General features: G+C 54.5%; 1 protein-coding gene across 1 annotated transcript; it reads left to right on the top strand.

Moving 5' to 3' along the window:
• Positions 1 to 4,928: 4,928 nt before the first annotated feature.
• On the top strand, positions 4,929 to 18,778 carry JAK3 (Janus kinase 3). Its single transcript, XM_054578714.1, has 25 exons — positions 4,929 to 4,948; positions 6,478 to 6,481; positions 6,918 to 7,110; positions 7,507 to 7,630; positions 7,955 to 8,066; positions 8,233 to 8,378; positions 8,780 to 9,074; positions 9,601 to 9,723; positions 9,800 to 9,957; positions 10,391 to 10,502; positions 10,741 to 10,927; positions 11,500 to 11,627; positions 11,862 to 11,993; positions 12,568 to 12,652; positions 13,370 to 13,497; positions 14,212 to 14,344; positions 14,433 to 14,584; positions 14,702 to 14,852; positions 15,479 to 15,618; positions 15,690 to 15,879; positions 16,300 to 16,424; positions 16,702 to 16,874; positions 17,406 to 17,523; positions 17,745 to 17,855; positions 18,671 to 18,778. Exons 3-25 carry the CDS (start codon positions 6,927 to 6,929, stop codon positions 18,776 to 18,778), a joined length of 3,315 nt encoding a protein of 1,104 aa, XP_054434689.1. The 5' UTR covers positions 4,929 to 4,948; positions 6,478 to 6,481; positions 6,918 to 6,926.
• Positions 18,779 to 19,783: the final 1,005 nt, after the last annotated feature.

Here is a 19,783-nt window from a genome sequence, read left to right as displayed (position 1 = left end):
TTCCAGTCTATGTTACTTTTAGTTAAATTTCTTGATGCACAGAGAACTCCCAACCTTGCTTGTTTAAAGAAGGAAAGACTTGGTATATAATCTAATGATTCAGCCTTGTGGATTACTGTCTTTTTGGTACGGATTTATGATTTAAGAAATAATCTGTGAAAAATATGTGCTATTGACAAAATGAGACTCCTACCTCAACAGTTCATGGAATAATAAGAGACCTAGTATTATGTCTAATGTTCTTCAAAAAAATAATATCCTCACTTGGAGAGTGTCAAATATATACATATTTTTGGGATTGACTTGTACAAGTTGCCCTGTAGGACTTGTTACATGTATTTTTGACTGATCCATATTATTTACAAAGGCTAGATAATTCTACCTTTTTAGAGCAAGAACAGTATGTGTTAATGTAAGGAACGTCTGTTATTATTTAACTCCTTTGTGGACATGAATTTCTATCAAATATTCTTTGCACCATAATAGATCTCTTTTTTCAACAATCTTATTTTAGAAAGCATCCTCAGATGGAAGTGTGTAAGGGTTTTGCTCATCTCCCCATCCTTAGTAAGGCTGAGAGGCTGGAGCAGTTTTGGGGTTGAAATGAGCACATGGTTAATCTCAAGTGTGAGTTTGGGACTGCCTGGCTGCTTTGTATGTTACTTATGCAGAACCATTGAGGAGGCTCTATTCCGAAACATACTAATCCTCCACTATTTCAGTTTTCCTAAAACGTGTTTTTTCTTCCTTTCTGAAATTAACCTTCTATCTTAGTGACCAAAAAACAAACAAACAAAACCAAAAAACTTTGATTACTGCTATAAAGATGGAGAAAAATGTCAAATTCTACTTAGCCTTTAGTGTCTCTGGAATCATTCAAATGTGTTTTCTGTAAGAGAAACCTATTTGGAATGTTTTTCTTTTCCCCTATAAGTTGTAATTCTAGTTGTATAAGCAGCAACCAGAATACTGCTGCTTTAAAAAGTCTCCCAGTCAGACTATATGATCTAACAATTCAATATTGTAAATGCACTTGTCTTCTCTCTCCATAAAAGGGTACTTTCCTATTAAAAAAAAAAGAATGTGCTAGAATTTTGTATATTAACTTTTTAATCTGTGAACTTGCTCAATTCACTTATTCCAGTGGCTCTCATAGATTTCCTTGGGTTTTTCACATGAACCATGCATCATCTGCAGATAGGCACAGTTTTCCTTCTTCCTTTTCAAGCTTTATGCCATTTATTTGTTTAGCCTTAAGGCAATGGCCACAAGTTCCAGGACAATGTTGACTAGAAGGTGTAAGAATGGATAGCTTGTCTTGTTCCCAGTCTTAGGACACAATTCAGCCTTTGACAATAAGTTTAACACCTGTAGATTATTTTGGCAGATGTTCCTTGTCATTTTGGGGAAGTTCTCCTGTATACCTACTTGGCTAAGAATTTTTTTTAAATCATGAATAGGTGTTGAATTTTGTCAGATTTCTCCTGCAGCCATTGAAATGGTCATATGGTTTCCTGATACTTTTAATTTGCACTTCTCCTATTATGAGTGAGGCTGATCATTTTTTTCTGGGTTTAAGGGCCTTTTGTACTTCATTTTCTGTGATTTCTGGGTTCATAGCCTGCAGAGTTTCTGGCATTTTCTTATTGCTTTCTCGGGGTTGCTTATATAACTAGGGTATTTTATCCATAATACGAGCTCAACGTTTTACCCATTTCCTTTGTTTACTCTTCGATTGGGCTTTTTTGCCAGCAGAAAAATTGGGATTGTTGGGAACCGTCCTGCCTGGTTTCAGGGACTGTAGCCTTGCTAACAGGTGAGAGGGCCCCAAGGCTGGACCTGAGCAAGGAGGCCTTGGGAAAATAGGCCACTGAGGAGACAAAATTTGTCCCCTTGGCAGGGAACCCCTGACTCCCTCACATAACCCTGCTTAGACCCAGGGGATGGCTGGTTAGTCAATGACAGGTAAGATCCCTCGATGCCAGGGGCAACCTAAGACAGGCACAGTCGCATAGGGGTCATCAGGGAGGGACTTGGGGGACACGGAAAAGGGGCAAAAGACCCTCACACCTTAGCTTTGTCATGGCCAGAGTCCTCATTCTATCTGAAAGAAGTCTCCTTATCTCTTGGTTGCTCTGCTCCCCTGCCTGACACAATGCTATAGGCAGGAATGCATTAAATCCTATTACACCTGCTTTTCTAAGAAAGCCCTCAAGTTAATGAGTACTGGTGTTTGGGGTCAAGCATAGGAAGAGCTTATTTTCCCAGGTTTTAGGGCCGAATGGGCATCACTCTGTCTACCAGACCCTGACTCAGAAATACTCTTGGAATCCCTTTACTGTTATCTTTAAACCATATCTCCTGCCTTTAATCATTACTGTTTAACATTGATTGATGAGCTTTACTCACAGGCTGTAGATCCCTAAAAGAGCTAAACTCAGTTAATACCCAAGGAGAAAGGTGCTTGGGCTCTTCTCTTCTGAGAGATTAACCAGCCTTCTCTCCCCAGGCAGATCTTGCCTTGGGCATTTCCATTCCATCTGCGACGCTGGGGGACACCGGGGGATGGAGCTTCCCCTTCATGGGATTTTGTATCACTTCAGTTCTTTTTTTAAAGTTTTTATTTATTTCTCTTTAGAGAGAGGCAAAAGGAAGGAGAAAAAGGGGGAGAGAAACATCAATGTGCAGGAGGAACATTGATTTTTTGCCTCTTTCACACCCCCAGCTGGAGACCTGGCCCAAAACCCAGGCATGTGCCCTGACTAGGAATAGAACTGACAACATTTTGGTTCACAGGCTGGCACTCAGTCCACTGAGCCACACCAGCCAGGGCTCACTTTAGTTTTCAATTTGCTCTCGGGCAAGTTGTGGGCTTTGCCTCATCAGAAAGTCCTCAAGGAGCCTGCAGGTGTCCTCCTCCGGAGCTGAGGGCGCCACTGCTGTCTTGATGCTGTTCTCCTCCTGTTCGTTTTCAAAATACTGTAGTGCCCATCACACCAGAGGTGCCGGGGCCTAGAGACTCCCTGTCTTCCTGGGACGCAGAAACCTCTGTCTCAGGGCAAAGGATGGGAGTCTGTATATGTTTGCATTTCTCTCTGCTGAAGCCACTCAGGAAGTAAAAGAAAAATATTAAGTCCCCACGTAGCACTTCCTGCCACAAAGCCTGCTGTGGCTCCTACGATGCTAAGGGCAAGAACCCATACCCCTTTCCTTTGCCCGCGAGGTCCCACCGATGCCTCTAAATGAGTCTCGGCACATCGCGTCTCTGCCACCCTGCTCTTCTCAGGAACATTCTGACCTCATCCGGCCTCCCAGACTTTGCCGGGGCTGTATCCTCTGCGGGAACTCCCCCCACCCCCACGTCACCCTTTGGCCAATCTTATTTGTCTATGGATTTTGGTATCAAATCCCTTTCTCCAGAAAGCCCTCCCAGACCCAGGGGTCTCTCTCAGCAGCTTAGCCCCAAGGGCCACCGCAACAGTTCACAGCTATTAGGTTTGCTTATTGTTGTCTCCCCCAGGAGACCTTCAGCTTACCAGCTAGTGTGTGTCTGCTCTGCTCCCTGCTGTGTCCCCAGTACCCTGCACACGGGAGAGGCCCAGTAAGTGTCTGTGGGCAAGTGTCTGTGGGCGATTGAATTAAAGTCAACGAAATACATACCCAAGTCTTTTTGGGGCCAGAACTTGTGATGGGATTACAGAGATAAAAGAGTCCTTTAAAATCTCCCCCTCCAATTTTCCCCCCTCTTTTTAAATCCTTATCCAAGGGTATGTTTATTGATTTTAGAGAGGAAGAAAGAGAGGGAGAGAGAAACATCAATAGATAGGCTGCCTCCTGTATACACCCCAACCAGGGATCAAACCCTCAACCTACGTATGTGCCCTGATTGGGCCTCGAACCCACAACCTTTTGGTGTACTGGACGATGCTCCAACCAACTGAGCCACTCCACCAGAGCATCTCCCCAAATTTCTTTCTGGGGTTCATATCCTATGAAGGACACTGGCCCCGGTCTCACCTGGCTGCTGCCCTGATCTCCTACTTCCTCCACTCATGACGGCCTTGGGGGTGCTTAAGCAATCAATCGATCAGACCCTAACCCTGCTGCCCACCCTTTGTCCCCCTCTCTCCTCACCTCTCCCTGCCCTGTCAGCCTCCGCTGCTCCTTAGGCTGCTCACCTCGTTCCCACCTCAGGGCTCTTGTGTGCAGTGCCCTCTGCCAAGAGAGCTCTTTTGTCCTCCCTCAGATCCCCGCTAGGTGGGTCCTGGCCTTGGCAGAGCCCCCCGAGCCTTGGCCTGTGCCTGTCCCGTCAGCTGGCTTTCTGTGCTCTCCAGGATAACTGATCTGCCGAACAGCTGTGCCCTCTGGCAGGCCCAGTTGCCTTGTTTGAACTGTTGCTAGGGCTGAATGTAGGGCACCAGGCACAGAATGGGGGGCCTTGGTCCCTCCCAGGGTCTGCTGGGAGAAATACCAGGAAGGAGAACTTGACCTTTGTCTGGGACAACTTCCTGGGCAGATCCAACCCGGGTGCCTTCCCTGGGTGTAAAATTAATTACTCTGGTTGCCCAAGCTACACATGCCACAGATGGGTACACTGAGGCCTGGGGAGCTGGGGTGTTGCTAGGGCCCCACAGAGAATGGGTCCAGAGCCTCCTGAGGCCCTTGCGTGACCTGGATCCTCCTCTGTTCTCACCCCTTGGCTCTGGAGTCTCCAGCAGGCTGTGTGAGGAGGGCCAGCGCTATACAGGCTTCCGGAATATTCTGCCCCTCCCCATCTGGGCCCTCTCACCTCCCCGCCCTCATTTCCCCCACAAGGCCATGACTTTCGGTAAGTGACAGCCACTCAGGAAGCAGAGGGGCCCACACAGGAAAGAGCCCTGTGGGACTTTCCTTCCACTGCCACTTGGCTCTGCCCTCCCACTGTTGGCCCGGGGTCCCCACCTGCCAGGTAAGATCTGGTGGTGCCACATGGCTCCGGCCGGGCGCAGGGTGGGTGGATGGTTGTGTCTGATGATGTCAGAGCCGGTGGAGTTGGCAAGGTGACCGTAAAGGCACCTTTGCCTTCCAGGCCTCCGGGGAAAGCTGCTAGACAGATGTGAGCTTAGATGGCTGGCTCTGGTGGCCTCTGGCAAAGCTCTTTGGCCTGTGGCCCTCAGTTCTGTCTCACATAAAATGAGGCTTCACTTTCTCAGCTCTAGGGACCTGAATGAGTCACTGCGCACTTGCCCATGGGGAGCTCAGGATGCCCAGGGAAATGGTTCCCCGCCCAGACCCTCCCGTCCTCAGGCCAGAGCAGAGAGCGACCAGTCATTCTGGGACATAAAACAGGGGCATTTTTCTGGGCCCCAAACCCTGGGTTTTCACCTCTGACTTTCCCTTTTTTTTCTCACTTTCAATATTTAAACAATCACGTTGTTGTTGTTGTTTAAGATTTATTTTAAACAGAAGGTGTGCTGTGTTGATTCTGTTTATATAAAAGTGCAAAGACGGACAAGGTCAGGTTGGCTGTTAGAAGTAGGACAGTGGTCCCCTCTGTCAGGAGTGACAGGGGTCCCTGGGCTCCTGAGGCTGCAAATGTTACCATTATTGGTCTGGGAGCTGGTGACACTGACGTGTCCCTAGGGGAAAGTTCTTCCCTCACAGAAGCCACTAAACCACTCTGCCAAGGGACCTTCCTGTCTGGTTTAGCTGGCCTTTGTTGAGTGCTTGCTAGGCACATCGCCAAGGACTGGGTCAGTTACTGTGAATTAAATGCATTGACATGTCCAGGTGGGCTCAGAGGCCCACCTCGCTGAGGCAGGTGGGGAGTCAGCCCATTTCACAATGGACAGAGTTGAGCCCCAGTGGTGGGAGCCCTGCTGGGCTCAGATGGCCAGGACGTGGTGGGGTTGGGATTTGAACCCAGAGCCTGGCATCTTCATCTACCCCAGCCCCAGGCTTATATTCTGAGTGTGTTAAAAATGCATTAATGCTGTCCCTTTCCATCCCCACCCGCTACTATTATTTTGCAACAGTTTTTTACCCAGCATTCTCTTTGTACCTTCTTAATTCAGGTCCGTATAAGTGGATCTTGTCCACCTCCCCACTTTTCCTCATGGCTTCAGAGGCCAACCCCTTGCCCTGCCCAGCCAGGGGCTCTGAGTTCTGGGGTTCCCCAAGGGTGACCCTGAGAGAGCTGGCGGTTGACATGTGTCAAATGCTGTGAATAAAGAGGGCATTTTCCTCCTGGACTTCCTGTTCTGGGGGCCTGAGATGCTCTGGGGGCCTCAGTGATAGGGACGGAGATGGTGACAGTGGTGGGACAGGGGAGACAGACACAGATACCCCTGTTGGCAGAGTCAGCATTCTGGGTCTGGCCCCAGGACATGAATCGCATCAGCTGCAGAAGCTTCCAGCCCCAAGTGCCTGAGTACCTTCTTCCACCGCCACCCCAGCAGGCCCCGGTAGGGAGTGACCGGAACCCTTACTCCTGGAAAGCCCTGTGTGCAAGAGCCAAAAGCGAGTACCCATCTGCTTCCTGTTTGGCAATCTGTACATCTGTGATTAATTGCTCCTGCCTGCCTGAGGCAGGGGCTGAGCTGGGGCATAAGTGTAGAGGCTGCAGGTTGATTGGAAATGTCTGGCTCGGACACCAAGAAGAGTGTTTGGTGTGAATTCACACAAATCTGGGTGCAGAGTATCTTCCAGCTCTCAGCACAGCTCTCGCCTGAGAGCTTATGGCTCCTCACCCACCTTGCACACTCAGAGTCCCCCCCATCTCCATCTCTTTCTCTGTCCCTCTCTTTCTCCAGCTGAATGCCTACCTCATCCAGCAGTATCTCTGTTCCTCCCCAACCCCTCCCCACCCAGACCCAGGAACTCTATAGTCTTGTCCCTTCTGCCCGGAACTGAGGGGCTGTCTCCCTCTGTCCACGCAGGCTGCACACATGGCGCCTCCGAGCGAGGAGACGCCCCTGATCTCTCAGCGATCTTGCAGCCTCTCGTCTTCAGAGACTGGTGCCTTGCATGTGCTGCTGCCCCCTCGGGGCCCTGGGCCCCCTCAGCGCCTCTCCTTCTCCTTTGGGGACCACTCAGCTGAAGAACTGTGTGTTCAGGCTGCTAAGGCCAGTGGTGAGTGGGTCTTTAAAATGCTGGGTCAGAAGGAAGGGTAGGGGTGGGGGGCCCAGATCAGGAGCTAGAATAGCTGCCAACCCATGACAGCCTTGGAGCTGGGGCTTTGAGGGATGAGTTGGAGTTTGGTAAGGGAGGAGGGTGCAGAGGGGATGGCATGTGCCAAGACCCAGAGGTGTGACAGCACAGGAGGGAAAACAGCTGATCATCCCTCCAGGTAGAGTGTACAGTGGAAAGTGTGCCCTGGGGAGAGGGGTAGGGAGCCCTGAGAAGATGGTGAGCAGGGGTGGGACACAGTGTCAGAGCCGAAGGTGACAGGAGCCCTGTGGGACTGTGTGGGGGCTGCGGAGGACAGATGGGGAGAGCAGGAAGGAGCTGATGGGGGCATCTCCTCAGGCATCCTGCCCGTGTACCACTCCCTCTTTGCTCTGGCCGTGGAAGACCTGTCCTGCTGGTTTCCCCCAAGCCACATCTTCTCCGTGGAGGATGTGGGCACCCAGGTCCTTGTCTACAGGCTCCGGTAGGAAGCACTCCCCCCCGACCCCCTGCAGGTGTGGGTTAGAGGATACCAGAATGGGATGTCTTTTGCTGAGGGCTTAGGAAATGAGAATTTAAAACAGACCCTACAATATATTATCTCCCTGTATCTCCCAGTGGGTGCCCCGGAGAGGGTGTGAGTACTGCCCATTTCACAGATAAGGAAACTGGGGCCAGAAAGGGTAGATGGCTTGCCCGGTCACACAGCAATACATTGGCACACCCTGGGTTCTGTGAGGTCATGGCATAGTCCTCTACCCCCCACCCGCATACCCTCCACTCCAAGGTTCTGCCCTCCCCTACACAGCTTTTACTTCCCTGACTGGTTTGGGCTAGAGAAGTGTCACCGATTCGGGCTTCGAAAGGACTTGGCCAGTGCCATCCTTGACCTGCCAGTCCTGGAACACCTATTCGCCCAGGTAGGGGTCCGTGTAGGGCTCGGCCAGGGCCAGGGGCCTGCAGAGCAACCTCAGGGGTGGCCTTGGCTGACCCTCCCTGTGGCAACTCAGGGGCGGGGGTCAGCCCAGGGGTGGGGGTCCGTAGGGCGACTTCAGAGCTCACCGTTAGGCTATGACTGGCCCCTAGCACCGCCACGACCTGGTGAGCGGCCGCCTCTCCGTGGGCCTCAGCCTCAAGGAGCAGGGCGAATGTCTGAGCCTGGCTGTGCTGGACCTGGCCCGGATGGCCTGTGAGCAGGCCCAGCGGCCAGAGGAGCTGCTGAAGACCATCAGGTGAGGGCCTCCAGGCTGTTGTGCCCAGCTGCTACCTGGGAATGAGCAAACATGGCTCCACCAGGGCGTCTCAGAGCCTAGGAACCTCATAGGGCTCCCCACTTACAAGCCCTCATTGTGTCCATGTGACCCAGGCCTCTCAACCCACTGCGGCTCCAGGGCCCGGCTTTCTGCCCTTAAATGGCCTATCTGTGTCTCTGTCTGCCCTGTGGGCCCCAATGGCCTTCCCCACACTGAGACCCTGACCCCATGCATGTCCCTGAGTGGGTCTCCACGTGCACTTCACGCTCAGAGAGGCCACATTACAGCCCCTGAACTACAGTCTGGGTTGAGGTGTGTCCCTTGACAGGCCAGTGGGGTGACTCCTTCCCACACTGAGAGTCGACTCCCACCACTCGCAGCTACAAGACCTGCCTGCCTCCCAGTCTGCGCGACCTGATCCAGGGCCTGAGCTTTGTTACACGGAGGCGCATCCGGAGGAGGGTGCGCCAGGCCCTGTGCCGCGTGGCGACCTGTCAGGTTGACAGGCACTCACTCATGGTCAAGTACATCATGGACCTGGAGCGACTGGACCCGACCAGGGCTACCGAGACCTTCCTCGTGGGCCTCCCCGGGGCTGCTGGTGGTCAGGACGCATCGGGGTTGCTCCGCGTGTCTGGTGGTAGCGGCATTACCTGGAGTCCAGGACCACAGGAGGTGCAAGCAGACGCTGGGTGGGGCCAGCGGTGGAGGCGGGGCCAAGAAGGGAGGGGCAGGAAAGTGGGCAGGACTCTTGGGGGTGGGGCCGAAGGAGGGGGACTGTGGGAGGTGGGGCTGAGCGAGTAGGCGGGAAGGCAAGTGGGCGGGGATGAGAAGGAGGGGACTGGTTGGCCAGGCGGAGCTCGGGGCAGGGCTAACTGACGGTACAGGGAGGAGGCAGGATTTAGAGAGGAGGCGGGGTTTCTGACTGGACTAAGTAGCGGGAAGATAAAGTGGAGCTAAGTGAGGGAGGGGCTCAGGGAGGATACCCGTTTATAGGAGAAGGGTTTTGGCAGGGGTGGGGTGGGAAAAATTGAGGGATGGGCAGGGGAGGGATTGAGAGCGGTGGGGCTTGGCAGGGGAGAAGTGGGAAAGGAATGGGCGGAGCTCATGGTCTTGGGTTGGTGGGGTCCAGGCTTCTAAGGGGGTTTGGGGGGCTCCGAGGAAGCCGCACCTTACCCTCTGTCCTCCTCCTTCCTCCCAGGTCTTCCAGCCTTTCTGCGACTTTCCAGAAATCGTGGACATCAGCATCAAGCAGGCCCCGCGCGTTGGCCCGGCTGGGGAACACCGCCTGGTCACCGTCACCAGGACAGACAACCAGATCCTGGTGGGTGTTGGACCCCTTCTCTCCCGGCCTCCCCGAGAGCAGGGACGGCAACGGGAGCTAACGCGGCCACTTGCAGGAGGCTGAGTTCCCGGGGCTGCCAGCCGCGTTGTCTTTCGTGGCGCTTGTCGACGGCTACTTCCGGCTGACCACCGACTCTCGGCACTACTTCTGCAAGGAGGTGGCGCCTCCGCGGCTCCTTGAGGAGGTGGCGCAGCAGTGCCACGGCCCCATCACGTAAAGACCGGACCCCCAGCCTGCCCTCAGGAGCCAGACAGACCCACCTGGGCCCAAATCCTGGTCACTCCCTTTCTTGGTGCCTCAGTGTGCTCGTCGTCCAGGAGCCCGGGACAAGGGGTCAAGGGCTCGAACAGCGGCTGGTGTATAGTCAAGGCTCAAAGAGTTTGGGGTCTCCCTTCTGATGCCCAGGGCAGCTTCTTTCCTCCCTGTGACTCCTGGGGTTCCAGGTCCATTTCTTCTTGTTTAATCTCCTAGGCAGAAACCCATCTTTTAGCCCCCTTTTTTTTTATATACATATGCGGAGGGAGGGAATGTTATCAGGTGAGGGTGCTAGGCTCCAAAGACCAGAATTAGAACCCAGGCTTGGCTTGATTTCCCTGCCTCCATCTCTCTATCTTGAAATCTCTGTTCTCTCCTGCCTTTCCCCAAGCCTGGATTTTGCCATCAACAAACTCAAGACTGAGGGCTCCCTTCCTGGCTCCTATGTTCTCCGTCGCAGCCCCCAGGATTTCAACAGCTTCCTCCTCACTGTTTGTGTCCAGGTTAGTCCACCACTAGGAGCCGGGAGGGCTTCTTCCTAGAGGAGGTGAGATTTGAGTTGAGACCTGAACAACGTGTGAGCATTTGCTTCTTGAAGAAGGGAATGGAGAAGACATCCCCAGTGGAGGGAAACAGCGAATGCAAAGGAGATCAAAATGGGCCCATGGTGCTCAAGGAAGAGGGAGCGAGGGGGAGGGAGGGCGCTGCCTACTCCCACTCAGGGACCACTCCTCCTTGCAGACCCCCCTGGGCCCCGATTACAAGGGCTGCCTCATCCGGTGCGACCCCACAGGAACCTTTTCCTTGGCTGGCCTTGGCCGACCCCACAGCAGTCTTCGAGAGCTACTGGCAGCCTGCTGGGAGGGCGGGCTGCATGTAGATGGGGTTGCACTGAACCTCACCTTCTGTTGCACCCCTAGACCCAAAGGTGAGCCCACCCTCTCCCCTGAGCTGAGCAGTTGATCTGGGGCCCTGCCATTTCGTTTGTCACACCGCTTGTGTGGCAAGAGGCAGAAAATGCAAGTCAAAGTTTTTAGGGAAGAAACGTTGACTCGTTGGTTTGTGGGATATAGTACTGCCTTCAGGCACAGCTGAATCCGGAATTTGAATCTGGGGTGTCACGTGCACTTAGTCTCCCTTTGTCTTTTGCCTTTTCCTCTGGATGAATTTCACTCTTGGACAAACCCCTGGGATGGGACAACTCCGAGGTGTGAGTTGGCGTGAGATGCAAGTCTCTCGGAATCCCTAGCAGCACTAAGACCTGCTTGCCCACGCTGCTGGCTGCTCATCGGGGTCCCCTGCAGGGTTCCTTCCCCCTCTGTCTCACTCCCCTACCCTGGGGCTACCTGGAGTCTCCTTTCCAGTAAACCACATGCCCTGGAATCCTCATCTCAGGGTTGGCTTCCAGGGGAACCTCCGAACTGAGAGAGTGAGTGAGCAAACCTTTGAGGACCTTTCACCTCTGACCTCTGGTTTTCTCTCTCCAACCCCTTGTCATAGAAAAGTCCAATCTGATTGTAGTCCGGAGAGGCTGCAGTCCACCCACATCATCCCCTGTTCAGCCCCACGCGGGATGCCAGCTGAGTCAGATGACCTTCCACAAGATCCCTGTTGACAGCCTGGAGTGGGTAAGGGGCCTCAGTGAATGGGGGCGGGGGGACCTCAGTTGGAGTCCAGAGACATGGTCTACACCCACCTCTGCTGTGTGGCCTCAGGCATGTGAAGTAACCTCTGTGCTTCTGTTGCGTCATCTGTAAAATGGGGCCAGTGCCTGTGCCTTGCTCAGGCTGGCGGGCGGGAGGGGGTCAGAATCCCACGGGAGCCCCCTTACTGGCTTCTCCTGTTGTCCCCTCGCCCTCCAGCATGAGAACCTGGGTCATGGATCCTTCACCAAGATTTACCGGGGCTGTCGCCATGAGCCTGTGGACGGGGAGCCTCGGAAGACAGAGGTGCTGCTCAAAGTGTTGGACGCAAAACACAAGAACTGCACGGAGGTGAGCAGGTGGGGACCAGCCCTTTGCGGTCAGGGCTGGCGGCAGAGAGCATCATGGAGTCAGAGACATTTAAAAATACAGAAATGTAGCCACAGCATCTCCAAATGATGAAATGCAGAAGGGGTAGGGAACACAGATGCATGTGGAAAGAGTACATCAGATTGTAGGAACAGCCAGTGCAAGGGTCCTGAGGCAGGACTGAGCATGGCACACTTAAGGAACAGTGAGGAGGCCAGTGGGCCAGAGATGAATGAACAAAGGGGAGCGGGGGGTGTTGTTGATGGAGGCCACAGAGGGGCTGGGCCATACAGGGGAAGGATTGGGCCTTTCTCAACCCCCAAATCTCCCACTTATCTGTGAAAGACTCAAGGCAGACTACAGTGGGCACTTCCAGCCACCATCAGAAAATTATGATACAGAGTGTTGCAAGTACTCATGGTGGGCCCCAGGGTCAGAGGAGGTTGGGGCCAGGCCTCCTCCTGAGGCAGGTTTATGAGAAGCAAGTTTGGGGTCTCTGATTGGGCCCTGGAGTAGGAGGGACCCATGCATCTTTTCTCCCTCCTGGCCTCCCCAGTCATTCCTGGAAGCGGCGAGCTTGATGAGCCAAGTGTCATACCAGCATCTCGTGTTGCTTCATGGCGTGTGCATGGCCGGAGACAGTGAGAGACCCCCGTGCTCCACCCCGCTCTGCCTCACTGAGTCTATCCACGGCGGCATTAGACATACACATACAGGGGCCACCAACCTATACACATGCCCCTCAATCATCACTCCTTGGGCAGCAGCTCCGGCTCCTGCCAATACCCAGCATCCAGAGCCATCTCAAGCTAGAGCTGGGTTCCAATGCCACTTCACTATGTACCCCCTCTGCAACTTTGTAAGGGGCACGTTGCCTCTCAAGCCTCCATTCCATCCATTTAGTTCATCCCAGTATGTGTCAGGAGTGGGGGCCCAGCAGAGAGTGTGACAGGCCGGCAGGGTGATTGATATATGATCGTGTGTGGTGGGGACAGTGCAGGGCACCAGGAGTGGTCAGAGGCTACTGATAGCTTAGAGGTTAGGCAATGGTTCTGGGAAGATGAGAATAAGTGGGGATTAGGGAAGAAAAGGAAGAGGAGTATTCTAAGCAGAAGATATGAGATACACAAAGAGCTGGAAGTAAGATACAAGAGAGCTCAGAAACTTCCAGGCATTTCAGGCAGACAGTTCTGAGATGGGAGGTACGGAGGTAGAGGGGTGAGTAGTGTAGGGATAGAGGAGTAGGAAAAGGAACAGTCAGAGCAGAGAGTGACTCATGAGGGTGGAGTGGGGGCAGATCCTATTGCACACAATGCCGTCATGTCTCCCAACCCTGCCCCTCCCTGTGCCACCGCCAGGCATCATGGTGCAGGAATTTGTACACCTGGGAGCATTGGACACATATCTACGTAAGTGTGGCCATCTGGTGCCAGCCAGCTGGAAGCTGCAGGTAATCAAACAGCTGGCCTACGCCCTCAACTATCTGGTGAGTGCTCCCCTGTCTGCTTCATCCTCCATTCAGAGAGAGGAGGGGGCCCTGAGGGTGGACTCTGTAGTATGGATAGCAGTTTTGGCAAGGATGCAAGAGGAGGGCGTTTCAGACTGAGGGAACAGCATAGGTACAGGATCAGAGATGGGAGAGGAATAGAAGGGAGCAGCTGGTTTTCTGTGGATATCGGTGAGTAGTGAGCAATGAGACTGGTTGGGGGGAAGGCTTCCCAAAGAGCTGGGGCCTTGAAGGCTGAGTAGGAGTCCATCACGAGGAAAAAGGAAGCAGGGCGTGTCAGGCTGAGAGAACAGCCTAGGCAAAGGCCTACAGCTGAGAGGGTATATTCTATGTCCAGGGTGCATCAGGCAGTTCAGTTGGCAGGAGACCAGGGTGGGGACATAGAAGAAAGCTCATGAGAAGAATGAACAAGGGCTGGATTTAAAAAGGCTTTGAATGCCAGGCTGAGGACTTTTGACTTTATCTTGAAAGCAACAGGGAGCCATAGAGTGGGAGAACAGTACTTCAGAAGGGGAGAGACATAGTCAGGTCATAGGGAGTGGACTAGAAGAGGCCAGAGAGGCTGCCAGTAATCTGGGAAAGATTCTGGACTATGATCTGAGCAGTACCAGGTGGGCTTTGAAGGATGTGTAGCAGCCAGCATTTTCACTCATCAAACCCTCCCTGGCGTTTCCTTATTCCTGGCCCACCTAGGAGGACAAAGGCCTCATCCATGGCAATGTCTCGGCCCGTAAGGTGCTCTTGGCTCGGGAGGGGTCTGATGGGAGCCTGCCCTTCATCAAGCTGAGTGATCCTGGTGTCAGTCCCACTGTGCTAAGCCTCGAGAGTGAGTGTGGAGAGCTGGAGGATGGAGGGGCCTTGTGGGGCAAGGAAGTGATCCCTGATGCCATATTTTTGCCCTGTCCCCCCCCCAGTGCTCACTGACAGGATCCCCTGGGTGGCCCCTGAATGTCTCCAGGAGGCCCGGACACTTGGCTTGGAAGCTGACAAGTGGGGCTTTGGTGCCACAGTCTGGGAGGTGTTCAGCGGTGTCACAATGCCAATCAGTACCATGGACCCTGCCAAGGTCAGAATCCCGCTTTGACAGAGGGGTAGCCTAGAGTTCAACTTGAGGAGCACAGGTGGGTCTGGGAAGGCCTCTGAGGATGCACCAGGGGTGACCAGCTCCTCCTCCCACCCTCAGAAGCTCCAGTTTTATGAGGAACGGCAGCAGCTGCCTGCCCCCAAGTGGATGGAGCTGGCCCTACTGATCCAACAGTGCATGACCTACGAGCCAGGCCACAGGCCCTCCTTTCGTGCTGTCATCCGTGATCTGAACAACCTCATTACGTCAGGTACTCCCTGGGCCAGGCAGGGTGGGCAGGACCTGCGTGTGGTATTGGGCCCAGTGGGAGCAGAGCCCAACCTGTGTGCCTGACACAACTGGAGTGTAGGCGACTGTAACAGTCAGCATGGCCTTGACAGCTGCTGTAACATGAAGGCCCCTAAGCTCAGGATTGAACATGATGGGTGTTTAGTTCTCAGTCAATGAAGGTGTACAGGTCAACAGGCACCTCCCTCTTTGTGGTTCCACCCATTCCATGGCCTCAGGTCTCTGTTGGATCCTCTGTAGACAAGAGGAGTGTGGAGGGTCCCATGCTACGTTTCCATGGGCCAGGTCTGAAGGGGTACTCAGCATGTCTCCTCCATCAGCCTGAGCTCCATCATGTGACCACAGCTCACAGCAGTGGAGTCTGGGAAGACCCTTTGGTCTCCATAGCAATGTGTAGCTACACAGGGTGTGCACTGCCTAAGGGAGGTGCCTTGGTCCAGATGGTACCTTTCTCAGCCCTGCGAAGTACCTGTGGGCTCCCAGTGGCCCTGCCGTAATGCACAGAGAGGGACAGCGCGCAGACTGAGATCATGTGGCACATCAGCTTCAGGCCCAGTGCACTGCACACTCACTGCCTGTGGTCCCCAGATTACGAACTCCTCTCAGACCCCACACCTGGTGCTCTGGCGCCCCGTGATGGGCTGTGGAATGGCGCCCAGTTCTATGCCAGCCAGGACCCCACCATCTTTGAGGAGAGACACCTCAAGTACATTTCACAGCTGGGCAAGGTGAGGAGAGCTGGGCTAGGTTGGGAAGGGTGGCACCCAGGCACATGGACACCAGCCCCTCTGTCCCTCAGGGCAACTTTGGCAGCGTGGAACTGTGCCGCTATGACCCACTGGGAGACAACACAGGAGCCCTGGTGGCTGTGAAGCAGCTGCAGCACAGCGGGCCAGACCAGCAGAGGGACTTCCAGCGGGAGATCCAGATCCTCAAAGCCCTGCACAGCGACTTTATTGTCAAGTATCGTGGTGTCAGCTATGGCCCAGGTGCACCCCCTCCCAGATGGGTACTCTTCAAACCCCACATTGCCATCCTCCCACAGAACCACGTCGGGGCGGTCACAGAACAGCAGTAGGAGCTATGGTCCCTCTTCTTTATCCAGGTCTAGCCATTCGAATTCCAGCTCTATCCATTACGACTGGGATGACCTTGGGCAGGTGGTTTCTTTCTGAGTTTCAATTTACCCACCTGAAAAATGGGTCATTATATGGTATCAGTGAATCAATGCATATAGTCTAAAGTACTCAAGAGACATCAGCGATGTGTTGTTGCCTTCCCATGTTATAGAAAGCAATGCTGAGTCCAGGAGAAACCCAAGGTCCCACTCTGAATAGGAGGAAGAATGAGGAGGGGTGTAGACGGAGTTGGGCCCCGTGGTGACTCCTTCATCCTCCCCTGCCTCCTAGGCCGCCAGAGCCTGAGGCTGGTCATGGAATACCTACCCAGTGGCTGCCTGCGGGACTTCCTGCAGCGGCACCGCGCACGCCTGGATGCCAGCCGCCTGCTCCTCTATGCCTCGCAGATCTGCAAGGTGCGGGGCGGAAGCTCCGGGACCTGCGGAGCCCGGCTGGCTAGCCTTGGGTGGGACCCTGCGTGGAGTCTAGGGAAAGCTGAAGGTTGATGTTTGGGGGTCCAGGTCAGGTTGCAAATGGGGTTGAATTAGGGCTAAGGTCAGGACTGGAGTGCAGGATGGGGCAAGGGTGGGCTTAGGCTTGGGGGTCTGGATTGGGATTGCGGTTGGATTCCAGGTCAGGCTCAGGGCCCCTTGCCGAGTCATCCTGGGGTCGGTACCCCGTGTCCGCCCACAGGGCATGGAGTACCTGGGCTCCCGCCGCTGTGTGCACCGCGACCTGGCAGCGCGTAACATCCTGGTGGAGAGCGAGACGCACGTCAAGATCGCTGACTTTGGCCTCGCGAAGCTGCTGCCACTGGATAAAGATTATTACGTTGTCCGCGAGCCGGGCCAAAGCCCCATCTTCTGGTGGGGACCCGGCCCCGGCCCTCCTCCTACTGTACTGACCCCCGTTCCTTCCGACGCCAAGATCCGCCCCACGGCACTGGCCCCGCCCACAGCTGCAGCTGGCCCCCGAACCCGGCCCTGGCCCCCGCTTCTTCTCTCCAGTGCCCTGGCCCCTTCCCCTGCTCCGAACAGTTTGGACTCCGCCCCTCCTCCTTAATTTCCTGGTTCTGCCCTAGCCCGGCCCCACCCACGGCCCTAGCCCCACGCAGGCCACGCCCTTCCCAGTATATTGGCTGCACCCCTCCCCCTTGGCACTGGCACTTCCTCTCCCCACAGCTCCAGCCACAGAGTGGACCCCCCATCCCATCCAAGTCCCGCCGGGGTTGCCCCCAGGATCACTCTCAACCCACAATCAGGGAAACTGAGACCCCGGAGCTGGAGTCTGACGTTCTCATAGCCCCACCTGCCCTGGGAAGCTCCCCTAGCCCAAGGCTGCTCCTTTCCTGTGCTCTGCCAGGCGCTCACACCCCAAGGACTCCCTGTCCCCTCCAGGTACGCCCCGGAGTCCCTCTCAGACAACATCTTCTCGCGCCAGTCGGACGTCTGGAGCTTTGGGGTCGTTCTGTATGAGCTATTCACCTACAGTGACAAGAGCTGCAGCCCTTCCACTGTGAGTCAGCGCCCTGGGTCCCTCACACCCTCCTCCCCGCACCCCTTTGCTGGGGCTGACCTCCTTCCCACAGGCAGCCCCTCCATCACAGAGGGCCCTCCCCTCCCCGCACCATGGAGGAGCCCCTTCACTATGGCTTACCCTCCTAATCACTGGCTGGTCCCTTCCCCACTGTCATGGAATGCTCCCTCTTCACCATGGCTGCTCCCCCTTGGCCCCAGGAGTTCCTGCGGATGATGGGATGCGAGCGAGATGTGCCGGCTCTCTGCCGCCTCCTGGACCTTCTGGCAGAGGGCCAGAGGCTGCCTGCACCTCCAGCCTGCCCTAGTGAGGTGAGCCCTTGTTGGGACTGACTCAGTTTCCCACACTGAGGTCTTGGGCAAGCCAGCTGGCCCCTCTGAGTCTCTTCACCATGTTGTCTCTCGCTTGAGAGCTCCTGCTGCGGCGAGAGGCTGAACATTTTCAGAGCCGAAGCTTACCCGTATCCAAAACGGAAATCACATGCCTTAGAGGGTAGGAGAAGATCAGAGGAGTTCACCCCGTCCCGTGCTCGGCTCAGAGCTCAGCACACAGTCAGCACTCAGTAAAATGGCAGGGACCCTTATGATTTATCAACACAACTTTTGTGTAAGTTTCTGCCATGCAGTTGGTCATTCATAAATAAATTTGCTCGGGCTACAAACATTTGTGGAGCGCCGACTGTGTGCTGGTGTTGGGGGCCCAGTAGGGCCTTCCCAGTAACCAGCAGAACCTAAGAAGAACATTCTGGTGGGAAAGAGATGAACAGAGGGAAGTGATGGGGGAGGGGTGGTCAGGGAGGGCCTCTTAGAGGGGGTGACACCTGGAGGAGGAGCCCACCCACGAGGAGAGTTGGCAAGAGGGCTTTCTCAGAACAACTGTAAAGGCTCTGAGCTAGGAATGAGGTTGGTGCATTTAAATAATGATATAGTTGCGTGGAACGAGGGAGGAAGTAATGGACGGAATGGGGCAGAGGAGAGGGTGAGATTTTGTTCTAAGACCCATAGGGAGCCACGGGAGGCTTTGGAGGAGGAGAGGGATGGAGTCTATTTTAAAACGGTGAACAAGAGTCATGTCCTTCCTACCACTGCCTTGTGACTCTGTCGTCCATCTCCTCCCACACCCTTAGGTTCATGAGCTCATGAAGCTGTGCTGGGCTCCCAGCCCACAAGACCGGCCATCCTTCAGCACCCTGGGCCCCCAGCTGGATGCACTGTGGAGTGGGAGCCGGGGGTAGCATCCAGAGGCATGAGATGCACACCTTCCCTGCTTGTCTGGAGGAAGAACCCCACTCACTGTTATATTTACATCTTCTGCACACAGACCTCTTGATTCTGGTCTCCATGGGCTGCCTGTGTGAGTTTGGGCAGGGAGCTGCTCCTCTCTAGGCCTCCTGGTTCACGGAGACCCCCATGAGTCAAATGACATTGCGTTTGGGGGACGTCCCTGGCTTGCGGAGCAACAGCAGCTTTGTTGCCTTTGGAGCTTGTAAAGATTCAAGATAGATGCCTTGATCGGGGCCCACTGAGCCCTGCCCATGGAAGCAGGGGACCGCATTTAAGCCCCTCTCATTTTCCCAGCCTCTCAGGATGCCTGCCTGTCTCATTTCCAGTAGGGACACTATGTAGCTTTAAATATTTCATCTCAGGCTTCCTTTCTTCCATCCTGCTCTCACTGGAGGAAGCCGAGGACAAGAGCACCTGCTTTGATTGGAAATTCACTTTTTGGGGGAGCAAGTGTGACTGGTGCTGTGTCAGGGACGAGGAGAGTCTAAGGTCCCAGTCCACCCTAACTGTACCCTAGGGCTTGTTTCCCCACCTGTACACCGGGACCCTTTCTGTCTTGACCAGAGGTTTACACATTGATGACCCTGGAGCCTGACAGGAGCTTTTTAGCCATTGAGGGATGGAAAGGCAATCTTGGCAGAGGGAACAGCATGGCGAGAATGAGGAGGCTCAGAGTACAGAATTGTCTGGAGCCCGTGGTTCTGCCACTTATTTGCTGTGTGACAGTGGGCAAGTTGCTTCCCCTCTCTGGGTTCCAGTTCCGTAGTGCTGGCCCCTCAGCTGTTCAGAGTCAACTTCTGGAGGCTCATGCAGGTTAAACCATGCCACACTTTCTCACCTGCCCATGAGGATTTTCCGCCACTTAGCCTCCCTGGAAAGTTCTTATTCATTTCTCAAAACCTTAGCTGTCACCTCCCTGAAGCTTTCCTTGGTGTGCCCCCGCCACTCCCTGCAAG

This window comes from Pteronotus mesoamericanus, unplaced genomic scaffold (genome assembly GCF_021234165.1).
Source record: "Pteronotus mesoamericanus isolate MK-2021 breed Mesoamerican mustached bat unplaced genomic scaffold, CSHL_Meso_final contig_502, whole genome shotgun sequence".
Classification (NCBI taxonomy): Eukaryota; Metazoa; Chordata; class Mammalia; order Chiroptera; family Mormoopidae; genus Pteronotus; species Pteronotus mesoamericanus.
Note: the sequence above shows the minus strand (reverse complement) of the source record. Positions and strands in the feature narration are given on the sequence as shown.